This window comes from Sebastes fasciatus, chromosome 16 (assembly GCF_043250625.1).
Source record: "Sebastes fasciatus isolate fSebFas1 chromosome 16, fSebFas1.pri, whole genome shotgun sequence".
Taxonomy (NCBI): Eukaryota; Metazoa; Chordata; class Actinopteri; order Perciformes; family Sebastidae; genus Sebastes; species Sebastes fasciatus.
Window position 1 is genome coordinate 9,943,834 of NC_133810.1, and position 14,347 is coordinate 9,958,180.

A 14,347-nucleotide genomic window follows, 5' to 3' on the forward strand; every position below is an offset into this window, starting at 1 on the left:
TTCTGGGTACATTAAAATAAAAGTTGCTATTTTAACAGCAGCACAGTATGCAGAAAATAAACATTACATTATACAAATTATGAAGATGTGAAGATTTAGTACAACTACAAATATTTTAAAAATAAATCATATTACATTCATTTGGCAGATGCTCAAAAATACAAACCCAAATACATTTATACATTATTACATACATGACTGTTTTATTAATTTTGTAGTTTTTACATAATTAAGCCCATTAATATAATAACCAAATTCAATTTTAAGTAGAACAAAAACAGATTTTTAGTCTGACATTTTGCACATGCAAAGTCAACAATTTATTTATTTAGGCTATTTATTTGTAGGATTTTGAACATTAATTTTTTATATATTTGTTTAACCATGTAAAGACACTTGAATTCACTCTTAAAAAGATGATTAGCTATTTTTCAGAAGGATACGTTAAAAATTAGACCAGTTTTTCCTGTACTTTTTGGGTACATTTTAAAAAATAGATGATGTGATTTTGCAATATCAGTACAGACAGCAGTATGTAGAGTACTAAAAAGTAAACATTAAAAAATGTTTACCATTATATTACATTAATTTTGCATATGCAATATTTTCCATGCACAGTATATAAGGAAAATGTTAAGTAAATATAACATAAGAATCAAATTTCAACAAACAATCTCTATGTAGCAAATAAAATCATTTCATTGAATTAAAATACAATACAAAAGTCCCACCCACTATGTTTGATCTCTGCAGTGCAGACACATCTCAACATTTACTGTACAGAGATGAATCACTCAGTAAACTCCTGTCTACTTGAGCTCACACAACTCAGCAGTGCCTCCGACAATAATATTTGGAAGCCAAAATCCAGCATAGAGAGGCTGAGTGAACGTGGTCTGGACTCTGTGGAGGAGAGTCATGGTTTCAGAGACGCTGTAGTAAGACAGAGTACCTGCCCTGTGATCCAGGTAAACTCCTATTCTGGAGGACTGAGGGCCTGAGACGGAAGTAGAAATATTGATGTGTCTGAATGTATAACTACTACTGAAACAGTCTAATGACCAAGATTTGTCATTAAATCCAAATAGACATTCATTTCTGGTGCCTGTTCTTTTAATATCCTTGTATGCAACTGCTATACAAACTCTCCCGCTCCATTTCACCTCCCAGTAACAGCGTCCAGTCAGACCCTCTCTACTCAGGACCTGCTCCCATTCATCAAATCTGTCTTGGTGATCCAAATATAACTGTTCTCCTTCCATTAATGTTGCTTTTCTGTCCCTGTCACTCAATGACAAATCGTTGTTTGCTGTATTTGGATCCAGTGTGATTTGACAAGAATATTTCATAAACTCAGCTCTGGTTCTGGGCTCTGCTTGTAAAACATCCACTTCAGTCACTGCCAGAGAGATCTTTCCCCACTCCTCACTCAGAACAGCCTGCAGTTTATCTCTGACCTCTGACACCGCCGCTGTCACATCCTCAAAGGATGGCAGAAGACAGATATCAATGCTGGGAACGTCTTTAGATTCGCTCAGACGTGACAGCGAGGGGTAGTTGTTTAGGAAATGGAGGTGATCCTCTGTGTGTGAGAGCGTCTCCAGCTCAGTGTCTTTCCTCCGCAGCTCAGTGATCTCCTGCTGCAGCTTCTCCTCAAGCTCTTTAGCTCGACTCACTTGAGTTGTCTGCTGGGATCTGATCTGCTGCTTCACTTCGGAGCTTCTTTTCTCAATGAGATGGATCAGCTCAGTGAAGATCTTCTCACTGTCTCTCACAGCTTCATCAGCAGAAAGATTGATAGCCTCCACCCTCTGCTGAAGCACCTTCACGTCTTTCTCTCTGTCCTGGACTCTCTGTTGGATTTCTTGCCGACTCGCCCCGAGCTCCTTCTGCCTCTCAGTCCTCTCTGCTGCAGCGGAGACTTTGTCATGACCTTTATGATCATCCATGGAGCAGAGATAGCAGATGCACTTCTGATCAGTGCGGCAGAAAATCTTCATCACCTCGTCATGCTGAGAGCAGATGTTCTCCTGGAGCTTTAAAGTGGCCTCAACCAGCGTGTGTTTCTTTAATGGAGCTACATTGAAGTGAGGCTGGAGGTGCTGCTCACAGTAAGAGGCCATACACACCAGACAGGACTTGAGGGCTTTCACCTTCATCCCAGAGCAGTAATCACAGGTCACGTCTCCAGGTCCAGCAGAGGAATGATCAGGTGAAGCAGCTTGAAGTCCTGCTTTCTTCAGTTCCTCCACTAACTCTGCTAATATGGTATTTTTCACCAGGACAGGCCTCGGTGTGAAGCTCTGCCTGCACTGAGGGCAGCTGTGTGTCTTCGTCTCATGCTCCTCACCCCAGCAGTCTTTAATACAGCTCATGCAGTAGCTGTGCCCACAGGGAATAGTCACCGGATCCTTTAGAAGATCCAGACAGATTGAACAGCTCAGTTTGTCTCGATCCAGAATCACTTGCTGCGCCATCTCTCCTCTAGACGACAGTGAATGTCTGTACGTTTCACTCTCTGTTTCCAGATAAATGCTGTGCTCATTTCCTCAATGTTTGTCCACTGATCTGCAGTGTATGAGCGTTCCATCTCTTACATTTGATCACATGGTGTTTTCACCCATCTGTAAATGGGCAGATCTGTGAAAGGGGAGGGAATGACAAGTCTGAGATGAATAGACTTTGAGCGGGAGGAGCCATGCCTTGCCAGTAAATAAAGTCTGGGTGGGGTTTGTGAAAGTTGTGCTTCATTCCAGGAAGAGGAGCGGTTTGAGAGTTGCTGTGTGTCTTTAGTCCTCAGTTATAGTCTGTCTTTTAGATACAGAACTACAGAATTAAACTGGAAGACTTCCATTGTAATATATTACTACCACTACTACTATGATGAGTACTAATAAGTAAACATTAAATTAGACAAACTATGTTCATGGAGATACTAAAATGATCTATTTTCTTAAACTTTGTTTTATATTCATTTGACAGATGCACAAAAATCCCAATCCATTTATGTATTTTTACATACATTACTCTTTTATTACGTGTTATTAATTTTTTAGTTTTTTATATAATTAAGCCCATTTATATAAAAACAAATCAGTTTTAATTGAACTGTACTCATATAGCACCTTGCATACACATAGAGAGATATTCTCCCACTATGCACCTTGGACATCTACAAAAAGATCTCAAATGAGATCATATCCATTGATGAATTTAAGGGCATTGTATTGAATGTGGTGATATGTGGCTGCCAGCATGTTAAACAGCTGTTCTTCAGTTTTCTTGTGATTTTTTGTATATAATGTTGAATATGTTGTATTTTAATGTGTTGTAATTTTATATGGCCGGCCAGGTCTTTCTTGTTAAAGAGATTTTTGATCTCAGTGGGAGTTCCTGGTAAAATAAAGGTTAAATAAAGTAATTAAAGAGAGAGAGGGGGTTCAAATGAAATGTACCAGAAGTGGCATTTGCTGGCATCCACACTTGACACCAACAGAGACACACCAACACTAGCAACCCTTGAAAGAAAACTCTCTAACTCTACCTGCCTGGTAGGCCTAGCCTGTAAAAATAGTATGGAAAGAAATGAAAAATTAAATTAAATGATTTGTTATATCTGGATTTCCCTTCTCCCTCATTCTGTATAAAGACAAGACAATCATATTTTAAGTTATTTTTTTCTGCCCAGTTTTATTTCAGAGCAATATGCAGCACATAGGCGTGAATTTCTGCATTTCCTCGTAAATTAAAAGACACACCGGTTTAACAATAGATGCACTTTTTGCAATTGTGAAGGGAAAACTGTTGAACATGTGATTGTAGATTGTTTTCATGCTACTTCTTTTTTGTTTGATTTACAGAATAATTTCTCATAAACATTTAGAAAAAAATATCATAATAAACAAATATTGAGATATTACTCACTTTTAACAATCTTTTTCGGAAGATGAAATTTACAATGAATTAGATTAATATCTTAGCAAAACATTATATCCATAAAATGATATGGCTTAAAATAATATCCCTCTTTTATACTTTTAAAGATTCTGATTTTAAAACATATTTGACTATGATTGAAAATTCTAAATTCAAAAACTATTAGATTGTTTAGACATTTTAAATTTGTTCCAATTTGTTGTTTTTATTCATCTTTTCCTTTCCTTATATTGTATATGTTGTATAATGTATTTTTTTTGTAAATTATTTTTTATACTGTAAAATATATTTGCTGAATTTTTTGCAATGAAACATGAACATGTTTATGTAACTATTATATTGAACTTTCAAAAAATAAAAAGTTTTAAATTGGCAAAAACTATTAGATTGTTTAGACATGTATTCCAATTTGTTGTTGTTTTTATTTATCTTTTCCTTTCCTTACATTTCATTTTTTTATAATGTATTTTATTTTATATTATTTATCTATACTGTAAAATATATTTGCTGAATTTTTTGTAATGAAACATGAACATGTTTATGTAACTATTATATTGAACTTTCAAAAAATAAATTTTTTAAATTGGCAAAAACTATTAGATTGTTTAGACATTTATTCCAATTTGTTGTTGTTGTTTTTATTTATCTGTCTTACTTAATGGCCCGGAAGCAGAATCCCGAGGTGTAACATTTATTTTCCTCCGCCGGAGCTCGAAAAATTCTTTCCTATGAGCCTAAAAACAGCAGCTCACATCGTATCAACCATCAACATGTCGTGATAACCGTTCATAGGTGCACATAGCTAAATAAATAACAAACAATATGACAGGGATTTTTATTAAACTTACTTTATTATTTGCGTTATATCATTCAGATTGTTTGAGGTTTTCTGCTGTGACCGCACAAAGTAAGAGACTGAGAGTTAATGCTAAACACTGCTGACTGTTATATCATGATATCATGCTGCTGACTGTTATATCATGACATCATGCTGCTGACTGTTATATCACGATATCATGCTGCTGACTGTTATATCATGATATCATGCTGTTAACTGTTATATCATGATATCATGCTGTTAACTGTTATATCATGATATCATGCTGCTGACTGTTATATCATGACATCATCCACAAGCTCACATGGAAGTCACCTGATGGTAGGACTATCAACCAAATAGACCACATTATCATTAATGGTAAGTGGTGTAGGTCACTACAAGATGTTAGAGCATACCGGGGTGCAGATGCCTATAGCAACCACTACCTTATCGCTGCCACCATCAAGCTGAAATTGAAAAAGTCGGTCCCACAAGGTCAGCGACAGAAGAAAGTGGACATTGCAAAACTCCAGTATCCTAAGAACAACAAGGAGTTTGTGTTGGAACTCAGAAACCGCTTCAGCACACTAGATGCTGCCTCTGTTTTGGAAGGAGAATCCACCACCACCATAAACAGTAAATGGCATGCCATTAAGGCCATATATTCAGAAACGGCACAAAAAGTACTGGGCTTCAAGCAGAAAGGGGCCAAAGAATGGATATCAGCTAACACCTGGCAAACAATTGAAGAGAGGAAACAGCTGAAGGCAAAGGTACTGAACACCAAGTCCCAAAGACTCCTCGAAAAAGCCAAGTCATCCTATAAAAATAAGGACAGAGAGGTAAAGAGGAGTGCAAGGAGAGACAAGAGAGTCTTTGTTGAAAACCTGGCAAATGTAGCCGAGAAGGCAGCAGCCTATGGAAATCTGGGCGCAGTGTACAAGATCACAAAGAGACTCTGTGGAAAATTTACAAGCCAAACTACCCATGTTAGGGACAAGAATGGCAACATCTGTACATCAGAGCGCGAGCAAGCAGCAAGATGGGTCCAACACTTCCAGGAAGTGCTCAACCTCCCTGAGCCAGAACAACTAGCTAACATCACAACAACAGACAATATCCTGGACATTAACATCAGCCCCCCTGACTTTGCAGAGGTTAAAACTGCCATCCTAACCCTAAAGGGTGGCAAGGCATGTGGCATAGACGCTATCCATGCTGAAATGCTGAAGGCAGACATTCCCACATCAACACGAGTTCTGACGGACCTCTTCCAAAACATCTGGAATAGTGACACCATCCCTGAAGATTGGTCCAAAGGTCTCATCGTCAAAATTCCCAAGAAAGGCGATACCAAAAACTGCGACAACTGGCGAGGAATCACCCTTCTATCAATTCCCAGCAAGGTGTTCTGTAGAATCCTTCTTAACAGGATGGAGCCAGCCATTGACACCAGGCTTAGACAGGAGCAAGCGGGTTTCAGGAAGGGAAGAGGATGTGCGGACCAGATCTTCGCTCTGCGAAACATTCTTGAGCAGTGCTTGGAATGGAACACACCCCTTTATATCAACTTTGTAGACTTCAGGAAGGCCTTCGACAGTGTTCACCGAAACACTCTCTGGAAGATACTACACTCCTATGGAATTCCACCAAAAATCATCCAAATCATAAAAACATTCTATGAACATTTTGAGTGCAGTGTCATCATGGGCAATACCATCTCTGAAAGGTTTTCCGTACAGTCCGGAGTGAGACAGGGGTGCATCATCTCTCCCATCCTCTTCCTTGTTACCATAGACTGGATCACAACAAACACCACAGCAGACAAACCCAGAGGCATCCAGTGGACCCTGTTCTCTCAGCTGGAAGATCTTGACTTTGCAGACGATATCGCTCTCCTTACAACCAACCACTCGAACATGCAGGCCAAAACTGACAGGCTCAACAACTTTGCCAGACAGGTTGGACTAAACATCAACATCTCCAAAACTCAAGTGATGTGTGTAAACTCCACCCCTGCAGCACCCATTCTTGTAAATGGGGCACCACTTGAGTTTGTGGTAGAGTTCACATACCTGGGCAGCCTCATCAGTAAAGATAGTGCAGTGCAGAAAGACATTACAACAAGGCTGGGAAAGGCTCAGGGTGCCTTCTCCCAACTCCGTTCCATCTGGAGGTCCAAGCAATACAGCCTTAAAACTAAGATGCTTTTGTACAACAGCAATGTCAAGTCTGTTCTGCTATATGGCTCAGAGAGTTGGCGAGTGATCAAAAGTGATATGAGGAGAGTGGAAGTTTTTCACAATGGATGCCTCCGACGAATATGCCAGATCTTTTGGCCAAACAAAATCTCCAACCACCAACTGTACAAAAAAAACGGTAGCAGTAGCATCATCAAGGAAATTACACACAGACGTCTGAGATGGCTAGGCCATGTGCTGAGAATGGAGCAGGACCGGATCCCGAGAGTCGCCTTAAGATGGACACCACCAGGCAAAAGAAAACCCGGGAGGCCCAAATCCACCTGGCGCAGAACTGTGACACAGGAGCTGGACAAGATGAACCTGTCATGGGGAGAGGCCCAACATGCTGCCAAGGACCGAATACAATGGAGAGAGCTCATTGAAGCCTTATGTCCCATAGGGGATGAAGAGGAATGATGATGCTGCTAGCTGTTATATCATGATATCATGCTGCTGACTGTTATATCATGATATCATGCTGCTAGCTGTTATATCATGATATCATGCTGCTAGCTGTTATATCATGATATCATGCTGCTGACTGTTATATCATGATACCATGCTGCTAACTGTTATGTCATGATATCATGCTGCTGACTGTTATATCATGATATCATGCTGCTGACTGTTATATCGTGATATCATGCTGCTAGTTGTTATATCATGATATCATGCTGCTGACTGTTATATCATGATATCATGCTGCTCACTGTTATATCATGATATCATGCTGTTAACTGTTATATCATGATATCATGCTGTTAACTGTTATATCATGATATCATGCTGCTGACTGTTATATCGTGATATCATGCTGCTAGCTGTTATATCATGATATCATGCTGCTGACTGTTATATCATGATATCATGCTGCTCACTGTTATATCATGATATCATGCTGCTGACTGTTATATCATGATATCATGCTGCTGACTGTTATATCATGATATCATGCTGCTGACTGTTATATCATGATATCATGCTGCTGACTGTTATATCATGATATCATGCTGCTGACTGCATTACAATAAGTTAGTTTAGGAGTGTTTATTGGACAGGACCTAGCTAGAGCTAATTCAACATTACTTAGATCATAACAACACATCTTAAACAACACAAACTGAACACAATAACCTTCATGAAGACAGGATTTATTACAGGGCTTTTGTGTTAGACTGCATTAGTTTTAGCTAGATGTACCTTTTATTAACCGGTAACTGAATGTACATGACTGGTTGACCTCTTCTAGCCTGATATTCAGACTATTACCTTTTAATTTCACTTCATTTGAATCACTCAACACATTTGAGATATGAGTTGTGATTTAGAGGTCTAGACCTTTTCAGTGCATCTTCCTTTAGACTCACAGCAATTTTCAACTGGGAGGTAACCGTCAGCTTTTGGCAAAGAAAAGTAGAGTTGTTATTAGAAATAAGAGATAATCTTCAATTGATAGTTTCTGTTATATTTCCTTTTTTTCATTATTGTTTTTTGAGTGATTTTCTTCTCTCACCATCATCAGCATTAAATAAACACATGGTCTGTTGTCGGTAGATGATGATTTAAAAAAGATATTACCTCACATTTTGAGTGTTTTTGAGACGACGTGCAGCCCAGTTATTCCTAAAGTGTGATTGGCGAAGCCTGTAAAGCTTTCTATAATTCCCATTTTATTCCTGCATGATTGTTGTGGAATGTTCAAAAGTTGTGTAATAAATCTGAAAGTAAAACATTCTGCTGAAATATTGTCTTGAACATGATTTTCATTTACAAATAAAAAGACCCCAACATTTTACAAATTTAAAATCATTAAAAAATTGTGTTGTTTCTGGTGAAATCCACCAGAAAGTGGAAGTTATTTTATTGCCTTCATTAATCTCCCTGTGTTTGTCTGTTACCAAAATATCTTGAAAACTGATTGATTAGAAAGAAATGAAGTAGGAAAAGGACACTTTTATTTTTTTTGATACTCGGACAGTGAAATGAAGAATATAGAATATAGATTAGTCAACAATTTGTTTATTTATTTGTAGGATTTACAACATTGATTTTCATTAATGTATCCAAATAATTGTTATCATGAAAGTACATTTGAATTCTTTCTTAAAAAAAAAAGATTACTAAACTATTTTTCAAAAGGTTACATTTAAAATGATGCCAGTTTTCTGGTACTCGTACTTTTCTGGGTACATTAAAATAAAATTTGCTATTTTAACAGCAGCACAGTATGCAGAAAGTAAACATTACATTATATAAATTATGAAGATGTGAAGATTTAGTACAACTAAAAATATTTTTAAAAGAAATTGTATTACATTCATTTGACAGATGCTCAAAAATACAAACCCAAATACATTTATACATTTTTACATACATGACTGTTTTATTAATTTTGTAGTTTTTACATAATTAAGCCCATTCATATAACCAAATTCAATTTTAAGTAGAACAAAAACAGATTTTTAGTCAGACATTTTGCATATGCAAAGTCAACAATTTATTTATTTAGGCTATTTATTTGTAGGATTTTGAACATTAACTTTTTATATATTTTTTTAACCATGTAAAGACACTTGAATTCCCTCTTAAAAAGATGATTAGCAATTTTTCAGAAGGATACGTTAAAAATTAGACCAGTTTTTCCTGTACTTTTTGGATACATTTACCAAAAAAAGGTGATGTGATTTTACAATATCAGTACAGACAGCAGTATGTAGAGTACTAACAAGTAAACATTACTCCCTTTTTAAATCTATATTACATTCATTTTGCACAGTATACAGTATAAAGAAAATGTTTAGTAAATATAACATAAGAATCAAATTTCAACAAACAATCTCTATGTAGCAAATAAAAAAAACTTTTCATCATTTCATTGAATTAAAATAGAAGAAAAAAGTCCCACCCACTATGTTTGATCTCTGCAGTGCAGACACACCTCAACATTTACTGTACAGAGATGAATCACTCATTAAACTCCTGTCTATTTGAGTTCACAGAGCTCAGCAGTGTCTCCAACACCACCTGGAAGCCAAAATCCAGCATAGAGAGGCTGAGTGAACGTGGTCTGGACTCTATGGAGGAGAGTCATGGTTTCAGAGACGCTGTAGTAAGACAGAGTACCTGCCCTGTGATCCAGGTAAACTCCTATTCTGGAGGACTGAGGGCCTGAAACGGAAGTAGAAATATTGTTGTGTCTGAATATATAACTACTACTGTCACAGCGTAATGACCAAGATTTGTCATTAAATCCAAATCCACATTCTTCTCTTGTGCCTGTTCTTCTAATATCCTTGTATGCAACTGCTATACAAACTCCCCCGCTCCATTTCACCTCCCAGTAACAGCGTCCAGTCAGACCCTCTCTACTCAGGACCTGCTGCCTTTCACCAAATCTGTCTTGGTGATCCAAATATAACTGTTTTCCTTTCATTAATGTTGCTTTTCTGTCCCTGTCACTCAATGACAAACGGTTGTGTGCTGTATTTGGATCCAGTGTGATTTGACAAGAATATTTCATAAACTCAGCTCTGGTTCTGGGCTCTGCTTGTAAAACATCCACTTCAGTCACTGCCAGAGAGATCTTTCCCCACTCCTCACTCAGAACAGCCTGCAGTTTATCTCTGACCTCTGACACCGCCGCTGTCACATCCTCAAAGGAGCACAGAGGAGAGATATCAATGCTGGGAACGTCTTTAGATTCGCTCAGACGTGACAGCGAGGGGTAGTTGTTTAGGAAATGGAGGTGATCCTCTGTGTGTGAGAGCGTCTCCAGCTCAGTGTCTTTCCTCCGCAGCTCAGTGATCTCCTGCTGCAGCTTCTCCTCAAGCTCTTTAGCTCGACTCACTTGAGTTTTCTGCTGGGATCTGATCTTCTGCTTCACTTCGGAGCTTCTTTTCTCAATGAGACGGATCAGCTCAGTGAAGATCTTCTCAACGTCCCTCACAGCTTCATCAGCAGAAAGATTGATAGCCTCCACCCTCTGCTGAAGCTCCTTCACGTCTTTCTCTCTGTCCTGGACTCTCTGTTGGACTTCTTGCCGACTCGCCCCGAGCTCCTTCTGCTTCTCAGCCCTCTCTGCTGCAGCGGAGACTGTGTCATGACCTTTATGATCATCCATGGAGCAGAGATAGCAGATGCACTTCTGATCGGTGCGGCAGAAAATCTTCATCACCTCGTCATGCTGAGAGCAGATGTTCTCCTGGAGCTTTAAAGTGGCCTCAACCAGCTTGTGTTTCTTTAATGGAGCTACATTGTAGTGAGGCTGGAGGTGCTGCTCACAGTAAGAGGCCATACACACCAGACAGGACTTGAGGGCTTTCACCTTCATCCCAGAGCAGAAATCACAGGTCACGTCTCCAGGTCCAGCAGAGGAATGATCAGGTGAAGATGCTTGAGGTCCTGCTTTCTTCAGTTCCTCCACTAACTCTGCCATCATGGTATTTTTCACCAGGACAGGCCTCGGTGTGAAGCTCTGCCTGCACTGAGGGCAGCTGTGTGTCTTCGTCTCATGCTCCTCACCCCAGTAGTCTTTAATACAGCTCATGCAGTAGCTGTGCCCACAGGGAATAGTCACCGGATCCTTTAGAAGATCCAGACAGATTGAACAGCTCAGTTTGTCTCGATCAAGAATCACTTGTTGCGCCATTTCTCCTCTAGACGACAGTGAATGTCTGTAAGTTTCACTCTCTGTTACCAGATAAATGCTGTGCTCATTTCCTCAATGTTTATCCACTGATCTGCAGTGTATGAGCGTTGCAGCTCTTACATTTGATCACATGGTGTTTGCACCCATCTGTAAACGGGCAGATCTGTGAAAGGGGAGGGAACGACAAGTCTGAGATGAATAGACTTTGAGCGGGAGGAGCCTCGCCTTGCCAGTAAATAAAGTCTGGGTGGAATTTGTGGAAGTTGTGCTTCATTTCAGGAAGAGGAGCGGTTTGAGAGTTGCTGTGTGTCTTTAGCCCTCAGTTATAGTCTGTCTTTCAGATACAGAACTACAGAATTAAATGGAAGACTTGCAATGTAATATATTACTACCACTACTACTATGATGAGTACTAATAATTAAACATTAAATTATACAAATTATGTTCATGGAGATACTAAAATTACCTATTTTTTAAACTTTGTGTTACATTCATTTGGCAGATGCAAAAAAATCCAAATCCATTTATGTATTTTTACATACATGACTCTTTTATTCATTTTGTAGTTTTTTATACAATTAAGCCCATTTATATAAAAACCAAATCCAATTGTAAGTGAACTGTACTCATATAGCACCTTGCATACACATAGAGAGATATTCTCCCACTATGCACCTATGACATCTACAAAAAGATCTAAAATGAGATCATATCCATTGATGAATTTAGGGGCATTGTATTGAATGTGGTGATATGTGGCTGCCAGCGTGTTAAACAGCTGTTCGGCAGTTTTATTGTGAATTTTTGTATATAATGTTTAATATGTTGTATTTTAATGTGTTGTAATTTTATATGGCCGGCCAGGTCTCTCTTGTTTTTTTATCTCAATGGGAGTTCTTAGTAGAATAAAGGTAAAATAACATAAATAAAGAGAGAGAGGGGGTTAAAATGAAATGTACCAGAAGTGGCATTTGCTGGCATCCACACTTGACACCAACAGAGACACACCAACACTAGCAACCCCTGAAAGAAAAAACTCTCTAACTCTACCTGCCTGGTAGGCCTAGCCTGTAAAAATAGTTTGGAAAGAAATGAAAAATGAAATGAAATAATTTGTTATATCTGGATTTCCCTTCTCCCTCATTCTGTATAAAGACAAGACAATCATATTTTAAGTTATTTTTTCTGTCCAGTTTTATTACAGAGCAATATGCAGCACATAGGCGTGAATTTCTGCATTTCCTCTTAAATTAAAAGACACACCGGTTTAACAATAGATGCACTTTTTGCAACTGTGAAGGGAAAACTGTTGAACATGTGATTGTAGATTGTTTTCATGCTACTTCTTTTTTGTTTGATTTACAGAATAACTTCTCATAAACATTTTGAAAAAAATATCATTCTAACAAAGATTGAGATATTACTCACTTTTAACAATCTTTTTCGGAAGATGCAATTTACAATGAATTAGATTAATATCTTAGCAAAACATTATATCCATAAAATGATATGGCTTAAAAGAATATCCCTCTTTTATACTTTTAAAGATACTGATTTTAAAACATATTTGACAATGATTGAAAATTGTAAATTGCCAACAACTATTAGATTGTTTAGACATTTATTCCAATTTGTTGTTGTTGTTTTTATTTATCTTTTCCTTTACTTACATTGTATTTGTTGTATAATGTATTTCATTTTTATATTATTTTTTATACCGTAAAATATATTTGCTGAATTTTCTGTAATGAAACATGAACATGTTTATGTAACTATTATATTAAACTTTCAAAAAAATAAAGTATGAAAAAAACAGACACACCGGAAGCTGTCTTACTTAATGGCCCGGAAGCAGAATCCCGAGGTGTAACATCTGCTAACTGCATTTTATGTCACAAAGCTAGCTCGTTGTTATAATGTTGTGATACAGGGTTTTAGTTGATTGATGCACTCATGGTAAATAACATCAACACTGAATTAAAACATACTTGTAAGGATGAACAATAAGTTAGTTTAGGAGTGTTTATTGGACAGGACCTAGCTAGAGCTAATTCAACATTACTTAGATCATAACAACATATCTTAAACAACACAAACTGAACACAATGACCTTCATGAAGACAGGATTTATTACAGGGCTTTTGTGTTAGACTGCATTAGTTTTAGCTAGATGCATCTTTTATTAACTGGTAACTGAATGTACATGACTGGTTGACCTCTTCTAGCCTGATATTCAGACTATTACCTTTTCATTTCACTTCATTTGAATCACTCAACACATTTGACATATGAGTTGTGATTTAGAGGTCTAGACCTTTTCAGTGCATCTTCCTTTAGACTCACTCAGCAATTTTCAACTGGGAGGTAACCGTCAGCTTTTGGCAAAGAAAAGTAGAGTTGTTATTAGAAATAAGAGATAATCTTCAATTGATAGTTTCTGTTATATTTCCTTTTTTTTCATTATTGTCTTTTTGAGTGATTTTCTTCTCTCACCATCATCAGCATTAAATCAACACATGGTCTGTTGTCGGTAGATGATGATTTAAAAAAGATATTACCTCACATTTTGAGTGTTTTTGAGACGACGTGAAGCCCAGTTATTCCTAAAGTGTGATTGGTGAAGCCTGTAAAGCTTTCTATAATTCCCATTTTATTCCTGCATGATTGTTGTGGAATGTTCAAAAGTTGTGTAATAAATC

The 14,347-nt window shown here is 37.6% G+C and overlaps 2 protein-coding genes across 2 annotated transcripts; both read right to left on the minus strand.

Moving 5' to 3' along the window:
• Positions 1-809: 809 nt before the first annotated feature.
• LOC141752956 (tripartite motif-containing protein 16-like) lies at positions 810-2,477 on the minus strand. Its single transcript, XM_074611242.1, has one exon. The coding sequence runs from the start codon at positions 2,475-2,477 to the stop codon at positions 810-812; it is 1,668 nt and encodes a 555-aa protein (XP_074467343.1).
• Positions 2,478-9,982: 7,505 nt separating this feature from the next.
• LOC141752960 (tripartite motif-containing protein 16-like) lies at positions 9,983-11,647 on the minus strand. The gene has a single exon (XM_074611247.1). It carries the CDS (start codon positions 11,645-11,647, stop codon positions 9,983-9,985), a length of 1,665 nt encoding a protein of 554 aa, XP_074467348.1.
• Between the last annotated feature and the right edge of the window lie 2,700 nt (positions 11,648-14,347).

Excerpts from the sequence above, each read along its gene's own strand:
- LOC141752956 (XM_074611242.1), bottom strand. The coding sequence starts at position 2,477 with ATGGCGCAGCAAGTGATTCTGGATCGAGACAAACTGAGCTGTTCAATC.
- LOC141752960 (XM_074611247.1), bottom strand. The coding sequence starts at position 11,647 with ATGGCGCAACAAGTGATTCTTGATCGAGACAAACTGAGCTGTTCAATC.